Source organism: Corythoichthys intestinalis, chromosome 2, assembly GCF_030265065.1.
Source record: "Corythoichthys intestinalis isolate RoL2023-P3 chromosome 2, ASM3026506v1, whole genome shotgun sequence".
Taxonomy (NCBI): Eukaryota; Metazoa; Chordata; class Actinopteri; order Syngnathiformes; family Syngnathidae; genus Corythoichthys; species Corythoichthys intestinalis.
The window spans coordinates 28,036,450-28,045,140 of record NC_080396.1 but is presented as its reverse complement, the minus strand read 5'-3'; the positions used below and the strand labels follow the sequence as shown (position 1 = coordinate 28,045,140).

At 39.1% G+C, this 8,691-nt stretch overlaps 1 protein-coding gene across 2 annotated transcripts in view; it reads right to left on the bottom strand.

Moving 5' to 3' along the window:
* Positions 1–71: 71 nt before the first annotated feature.
* The window catches only part of als2b (alsin Rho guanine nucleotide exchange factor ALS2 b), a 39,200-nt gene continuing 30,580 nt past the window's right edge, over positions 72–8,691 (bottom strand). For both annotated transcript variants that reach the window (XM_057818480.1, XM_057818490.1), the window contains 7 exons: positions 7,226–7,383; positions 6,803–7,102; positions 6,676–6,727; positions 6,540–6,601; positions 6,140–6,289; positions 3,807–3,903; positions 72–1,405 (listed from right to left, as the gene is read on the bottom strand). In XM_057818480.1, the coding sequence (XP_057674463.1) occupies positions 1,367–1,405; positions 3,807–3,903; positions 6,140–6,289; positions 6,540–6,601; positions 6,676–6,727; positions 6,803–7,102; positions 7,226–7,383 (858 nt within the window). In that variant the 3' untranslated portion in view covers positions 72–1,366. The remainder of the gene's footprint in view (positions 1,406–3,806; positions 3,904–6,139; positions 6,290–6,539; positions 6,602–6,675; positions 6,728–6,802; positions 7,103–7,225; positions 7,384–8,691) is intronic.

Here is an 8,691-nt window from a genome sequence, read left to right as displayed (position 1 = left end):
TGGATGTCAATGGCAGTGAATGAGTTAACTGTACTAAGTGTTGAAAAATTAGTAATAACCAACAGGCCTCATTTGAACCCACTTTTAATTGTCACACGATTGGCTTTTATGAGAAATTAAAAAGTTCTTTGCAAGCATTTGTGTAGTTTTGAATCCACCGTTTAGCAATGACAAATAGACCTTAAAATGTATTCCAATGAACGGTGGCAAAACTGCACCTTCATGTCAGTGTTACATCACATGCTGTGGAAATAAAAAGTACTTGTTCAAAACTGTTTAAAAAATGGACTTAAATAAACCATTTTTATACTTTTTCTGCAAGTTATAAATAACAAGTAAAAACTCAATTGAATTGCATCGGATGACACCAAATATTCCAAAACAGGTGAAAATCTTCTATGGTCAAGCCTACCCAAGTTACTAGTATACTATGACTGCATTTGATGTACGCCCATCTCATTTGTTTGTTTCACACAAATTGGACATGTGAGCAGTTGTTTGTAGAGCTTTTATGAGGCAAGTTACGTCAAATCAAGAAGTGAATGGTAAAATCTGCGTTGGTTTTAGTGTCTTCCACAGGAAGGTTTCAGTAGTGGCTGAAATCACTTCCACTGTTAAATCATCAGAGAACTCAAAATAATCCCGCTCAAGCCCTTTTAGGACAAAGCCGAGATGGAGACAAAATGACAAACCAATCTGTATAGTGAGGGCTTACAAAATGACAGAACATTTGTGCGAGCAGTCAGTGTGCCCTTATCATTTGCATGCATCGGGTTTGATAAAGATGAGTAATTTTGGTATGGTGTGCACCTGGAAACAAATGTGGAGAAAAAAAAACATCTATTCTCAAAGTTTGTCATGTAAACGAGAGCCACATAAAGTTTGTCATGTGAACGAGAGCCAAATGCCAAGGAAAAAAAACTAAATCAGTTCATTTTTTTTCCAATTCTGAATCTCATATTGAATTCAGTGGTGGCGGATATAGTGTCCCAATGTTTACTGCTTGGTAGGAATATATCCTAAATTGTTTAACAGGCTGCAAAATGTCCCACACGGAGCCTCTAGAAATAAAAAACTAATCTTTTCACACGAAGAAAAGTGGAATCATTAGTGCCTCCCAACAACACGCAGGAAACTTTCAGGGCACGTCAGATTCACATATGGACGGTTTGAAGTGGTGCTGCACGTGGCCTGTAACAGCACTCACGCAGCTGCTCACGGTAACAAAGACGGGGGACAGTGGTCTCCAACTGATGATAGCGGCAGATGGTCGCTAAGCATAACGAACTCAGCTGTGCCTCCGTGATAGGCTGACGGCGCAGGAGGAGCCAAGGCAAACGCGCCAGAGAATGAAGAAGCAGACTTATTAAGTTATCCTTTCATGTTGGATCTGGTAGTAACAGGCCTGTGGAAGGACAGGGAAGATCACGTTAGGTTGGAAAGATTTGAAGGATTTTGAAGAGTGTGAAGGAACAGATGATGCTTACTAAAGGGAAAACTGTAGTCAACAATTTTAAAATCAAGAATACATTATGTGCCAGCACAGGTCAAAATATGGTACTGTGATTTCCAATGTAGTCCCTGACAAAAGTCTTGTCGCTTATCCATTTTGTAGAAACAATGGCGTACCGCACGCAGGCTATTTTTAGACCGTGACGTCGCATCGTAAAGCGGAAGTAAAGCCGAAGTGGGACATTATAGACCCGCCCTCGCATAGACCCAACGTAAAAAGTGCTACTTTTCTCCGGTAATGTTTCGAAAACGAACATGCCGATCACGCATTGCTTTTTTGGAACTTGTAGAAACGACTCTAGACATTACGACACACGAAGGATGTTTTCTTCATACGTTTCCGGAAACCAAAAACTCGGGAGAAAAATGTGAAGACCGAATCAACTTGCGCGGACTTTAACACCAGCTCGGCGAATCCATTCCATCCATCCATTCCGTTTTTCTCATCTTTTTCAGCCTTCGACACTAAAGCCATCTCTTTAACTGAACATTTTTATGTTCTTCCACATCTTTGCCAGTCAATTTGGCACCAGGCACATCATTTTCGGAGAGAATTGGTAGGTTTAGCTCTGTAAACATCTCCTTTGTACACGATTTCCATTCATTTCCTATTAGGGACAAATGGTGGCTTGTCCCTACTTAGCAACAGTAGCTAATGTCATGAATATTAATGAGCGGAAGTGACGTGTTGCTTGCGGTACGCCATTGCTAATAACCTGACTTTTAATTACTTAATTGGTTTCAGAAACGGCTCATATGAAAGCTAAGACCCTCCCAAATGATGTTGAATGTACAAAAATATATTTGTTTCACTGAAAAAAGACATCTTTTAATGAAGACATAAAGGTCAAATTTTGGCAAGACAAAAGTTTTGTCGCCTACAGAAAGTAGTGTGAAACTTGAACAAAAAATGTACTTCAAATACAAAAATATGTTACATAAGATAAGCAAATTAAGTACTGGTGCTGTGAGATCCAAATTTAATATTTTGTACGACTTCCATGGGCTTCGGCAAGGATTAATACAATTTATTGATGAAGTCATCAGGAACATCAAAGAAAGCAGTCTTGGATCGACTCCATGAGTTCATCAACATTCTTGGGTTTCTTCTTCCATGCTTCCTCTTTCATCATACCCCAGACATGCTCAATGATGTTTATGTCTAGTGACTGGGCTGGCCAGTCCTGAAGGATCTTGATCTTCTTTGCCTTGAGGAACTTTGAGGTAGCGATTGACGTATGCGATGGAGCACCATCCTGCTGCAAAATTTGTCCCTTTTTATGGTTAGGAATGTAAGCTAAGATTTGTTGATATTTCAGACTATTTATATATCATGGTGCAGACAATTAAAAAAACGTGTGGCATTTGCCAAAGCCCACAGCCTGGGCACTGGAAAAGTGGCAAAAGGTGGATTTTTCATATGAATCTTCCATTGAATTACACCGCAGTCGCCGCAAATATCGCACTGGAGCCCGCATGGATCTGATATTCACTCAGAAAACAGGGATGTTTGGTGGTTACATCATTACCAAAATCATGGTCTGGGGTTACATCCAGTATGGGGGTGTGCGAGAGATCTGCAAGGTGGAAGGCAACATAAATAGTCTGAAATCACAACAAATCCTAGCTGCCTCTTACATTCCTAACCATAAAAAGGGACAAATTCTGCAGCAGGATGGTGCTCCATCGCATACTTCAATCTCTACCTCAAAGTTCCACAAGGCAAAGAAGATCAAGATCCTCCAGGACTGGCCAGCCCAGTCACCAGACATGAACATCATTGAGCAAATTTGACCTTTATGTCTTCATTAAATGATAAATCTTTTTTCAGTGAAACAAATATATTTTTGTACATTCAACATCATTTGGGAGGGTCTTAGCTTTAATATGAGCCATTTCTGAAAGCAATTGAATAATTAAAAGTAAGGTTATTAGCAATTGTTTCTACAAAATGGATATGCGACAAGACTTTTGTCAGGGACTGTATGGCGGAATTAAAATTAAATTTGCTTGTTTAAACATCTCAAAGGGACAGAGACCATCTCAGTCCTGTTTTGTAGACAGGTGGGCATACCCATTCTGTTTATACTTGCATGCATTTTTTGAACAAATGAAGACTGCAACTTCAGGAATCTAGAAATTGCACCCAAAGATTTATCAGACTTGTGAAAGTCCACAATTCTATTTCTCATATTGTGGCTGATTCAGTGAAGAAATTGAAGTATGAGCATACTTAGGGAAATTATTGAATTTGTAAGTCAATGTACCATTGGATTATTATCTGTCATGAATACCTTCAAAGTGGTGAACATGATTCCGTGCTCTCCATGCTGTATGCAAGGGTCCATCAGATCTTCGATGAGGTTGACTTCCGACCCAAGGTTCCTGATGCTAATATGTCAGACAGGTGGAATAATTTAAATTTCTATTTTTGACTTACAATTAAACAACTAGGACTGTATACTGAATATACAGTGGTACCTCGACATACGATCGCTTCAACACACGATCTTTTCGACATCCGAAGTAAAATTTGCCATTTGTTTCTACATCCAACGACATGCTCGAAATACAATTTTTGACAGCTCCGCAGTTTCTTTGTTGTACCGGAAGACGGATGCACGGCTGATTTTCTTGTGAGAGAAATCAACACTGGATCCAAAAAGGTTAGTTCAGGTGGAGAAAAAAAAAGAAAAGGTGACGCTTACCATTGAAATGAAGATGTAAATGATAGCAAAATATAAGCATGGTGTGTGCATTTGTGAAATGGGTCGACAATAGGACCGTAGAATGTCGATCCCGGCCGGTGGTCCTCCTTCGTTCGCCAGTCTTTATAAGTTAAAGTGGCAATTCTTATTGTGGTAACATCCCCAAAGAAATTGCCAGCTTCGTCAGGTTTCTAATCATTTATTCCATCAACTTGTGCAACACAACGCCAGCATCAAAACAGAAAGCAAAATAGAGCCGCGATCTCTTGCTCACCATCACGTCAGATCCGCGGTGCGTTCAGGTACAGCAAAAAAAGTTTGCCATATTAGAACCCGATTCGTTACATTATTACAGGTACAGCATTATTATTATTATTACTATTATTAAATTATTATTATTATTATGATTTTTATTCATAATTTATTTGTTTTGCTCTTTGTACTGTATTTTTCGGACTATAGGTCGCACCTGAGTATAAGTCGCACCAGCCAAAGTATGCGCAGTGAAAAGGAAAAAAAGCATATATAAGTCGCACCGGAGTAAAAGTCACATTTTTGGGTGGAAATTTATTTGATAGAATCCAGCACCAAAAACAGACATGTCATCTTGAAAGGCAATTTAAAATACAATAGAGAACGACAGGCTAAATAGGTGTACGGTATGCTAACATTACGTGACGCTAGAAGTTAGATCGGGCCTAAAAAATCCAGCCCGACCCAACCAGCCCGCGAGTATTGAAGCCCGACGCGGCCCGAGCCCGATCAATTAACTTGATTTGCTTGCCCAAGCCTGAAAAAAAACTAAATTTTATGCTTTATTTGCAGGCACGAGCCCGGAAAAAAACGAAATTTTATGTTTCATATGTGAGGACTCAGGAGAAGGAGGAAATGCAGGGATGCGATGCGTAGTTGTGTTTTGTGTGATCACGTTTGTGATGATGAGGTGCATATATGCATGATGATAACAAATTAAAGCCTGTCTTTTGGAACAAATTCTCCCAGTTAAACAAGAGTGTAAGATGGATACTCAATAAACATTTATATCCTTTATATTTGCGTGTCTGTTCTAACAGGCGAATAGTGGATTTGACATTTATTTTAATCTCGAGTTGGCAGAAAAAAAAAACACAAGTTTTCTCAGTGTTAAAACCGTCTACATATTTTTATGATCATTATAAATGCATTTAAATAACAAAATAATGCTGGAAAAGTTTGTTAAATATATTTCTCGTATGAGACCAAAGCGCCACATTTGTTTACATTCAGCGAAGCCGACACAAGTTTCCTATAGCATCTTCAACAATCAATTGGAATCCTTTCCATATTCCACTCTGACCGCAGTTGTTTGCTTTTCAATTCCACTGTCTTTAGTTTGTTTTTCACTCCTATAGCTGCTCCATATCGAAAAGGAAATACCAAGATGCTCGCGGAGGGCGCCGCAGGGCGCTGGGAGGAGAAGATTGAAAAGAGAGCCACTGCATTCACGTGCGCAGGCATGCACAGCGCCTTCTCCGTTTTATCCAAATCATTTATTTTATTTAACATCCATACATTGTTTTAGTATAAATATATATTTATATTTTTTAAAAGTTAGCAAGAGAGAAGTCGGCCAACCTCAACCTTAAATAATCACACGTAAGTCGCTCCAGAGTACAAGACACACCCTCTGCCAAACTATGAAAAAAAACTGCAACTTATAGCCTGAAAAATACAGTAATTGCTATTTGCAATAGTAACAGCAGTATTTATTAAGGATTTAGTGTAGGTTTTTGGGCTGTGGTACGAATTAATGGAATTATAATGTATTCTTAAGGGAAAATCCTGCTCGACATACGACCATTCTGACTTACAAACAAGGTCCTGGAACGAATTAACTTCGTATGCAGAGGCACCACTGTATACTGTAAGTTGGAGCTAACCGAGCTCGCAGCACCACATAGAGGAACACAGGAAATAGGTCATCCATGGACCAAAGGAAATCCTGCCGTAGCAGGGACTGCACTTCCTTTGTGATCTCCTCAAAGGTCAGCTGGATAACGTGCAGTTTGTCTGATGGGGTGAAAGTTGTGCTGAAAAAAAAAGGAAAGCTTTAATAAAGTATAAAAAGAGCAAGACTACAATTAGTCCCTTTTTCTACAATATAGTTATTCTATGGTCGCAGAAAGTGCTGCAGTCTATTAATATATTAGTTTGATTTTTTTTGGGAAACTTCCTGGTGCTTTATCAGCGCTTATTCAATTATGCAATTATTCTAAGTTTTATTATGGGGTAAACACAAGTTATCACTGATGCCGTTATTGAGTACTACAAAGAACAAACCTGATTTGCTGCAGAGTTTCGACTGCACTTGCAAAGCAAGTATCCTTGGTGCTGGACAGGACCTAGATGGAGAGACATACCTATGTAGACACTGTTACACTCCTGGAAATGTAAGCCAAGAACCAAAACCAAATACCTGTAGGTTTTCTGTATGTGCTGGTATGGAGACTGAAACAGGCCAGAACTTCCTGGAGGAGTATGAGGTGAGATTTGAAAATGCAAATTAAAACCTTCCAGCGATACCGTTACATTGTTAAACGTACTGCTGGACACCCAGAAAGGCGAGCAGAGCCAGGTCGGGCTGCTTGTTGAGGCGGAGGACACACTCCCAGTAGACATCGTCTTCGCGCTCTTTATCCAGAGCGTAGAGGGTGAAGAGCGGTGGGTAGAGGCGAGGCAACAGGACAGGAAGTAGCAGAGCCAAGCTGCTCACCACTTGACTGAGGAGGGACTGCTCCGTGTTTTGGTTTATGTTCGTCTTGGACACTTCATTCTCTTTCTCTTGAAGGCTGGTCGGCTCTCGAATTATGCCGCCATCTTCTGGCAAGTCTGGGAACAGAAACCTGCATCGAGTTCACAAGCAAAGCAAGAGTGAATATAAACCAACCAAAGATAACCTTTAAAAAAATCTCTTCATATGTCTTGTGATTTGGCACTCTATACACAAAACAGACTTCAACATATACCTTACGATCTGGAAAATGCGGTAAAGGTATGATTTTAACTCGCTGACGGCCTGTGGCAGGAGTCGGCGGTTGGCTCCGACACCAACATACGTCATCCTGTAGACCCCTACCAAGGCTTCCACAAGCCGGCCAAGTGGGTGCAGCGGGGTATCACATGCCTGAGAAGATGAGAATATTTGGTGCTGTATGTTGGTTTGCTTCTTTGATATGAGTACTTGATTACTATTGATAGTAACTTGTATCTATGCATTGTTTGTCATTTATGGTGTGTTTGCTGCCGGACACCTGAATTTCTCCCTTGGGAGATTAATAAAGTTTTTATCTAGCTATCACTCTCTCTCTCTCTCTCTATTACCATATATATATATATATATATATTAGGGCTGTAAAACGGTTAAAATTTTTAATTGAGTTAATCACAGCTTCAAAATTAATTAATCGTAATTAATCGCAATTCAAACAATCTCTAAAATATGCCATATTTTTCTATAAATTATTATTGGAATGGAAAGACACAAGACGGACAAAAACATTAAACCTACTGTACTGTATTTAAGTACTGTATAAGTACTGTATTTGTTTATTATAACAACAAATCCACAAGAGGGCATTATCATTATTAACATTCTTTCTGTTAAAGGGATCCACGGATAGAAAGACTCGTAGTTCTTAAAAGATAAATTTGAGTACAAGTTATAGTAAATTTATATTAAAACCCCTCAAAATGTTTTCGTTTTCATAAAATTTGTAAAATTTTCAATCAAAAAAATAATAGTTTTGGTTTAGTTTTTTTTAGTTGTGGTGATTGAAATATACCACAAGGTGTCAATGGCGAGTTCTAAATGAATTAGAGATCTAGCCAAGGCAAAGTCTGAGTAAGGTTTACCGTATGTGTATTTTGCAAAGCTATTTTAACTAGGAATGCCAGTTCTTTTTGCATTGAGCTGTTTTCTTTTTGTCAACATTTTTTTGAGAGATAGGAATATTATTTTTGTTGTGCTTTCACTAAATGATACTGTAGTGACTTAACTGTTCCACCCAAATGTATGATGGGAAGTTGGGCAACCATGACTGTCAGTGGTGGCTGCAAATGGTACACAGTATGTTCTGTGTTGTGTTCAATTAAGTGTGTTAAGATAAAGATCGTCACCTGCGAGAGATAGTAATATTGTCGTGCAACACTGAATGATACTGTAGCGACTTATCGGTTCTGTCCAAATGCATGATGGGAAGTTGGGCAACCATGACTGTCAGTGGTGGCTGCAAATGGTATACAGTATGATCTGCGTTGTGTTCTATTAAGCGTGTTGAGAAAAAGATAGTCTCCTGTCATTCCTCCCCACATCGTTCGCCACAATACTTACAGTGCCCTCCATAATTATTGGCACCCCTGAAAAAGATGCGATTTTTAGCTTCTAATATTTTTTTTTAATTCGAATAATATGGGACCTTAATGGAAAAAAAAA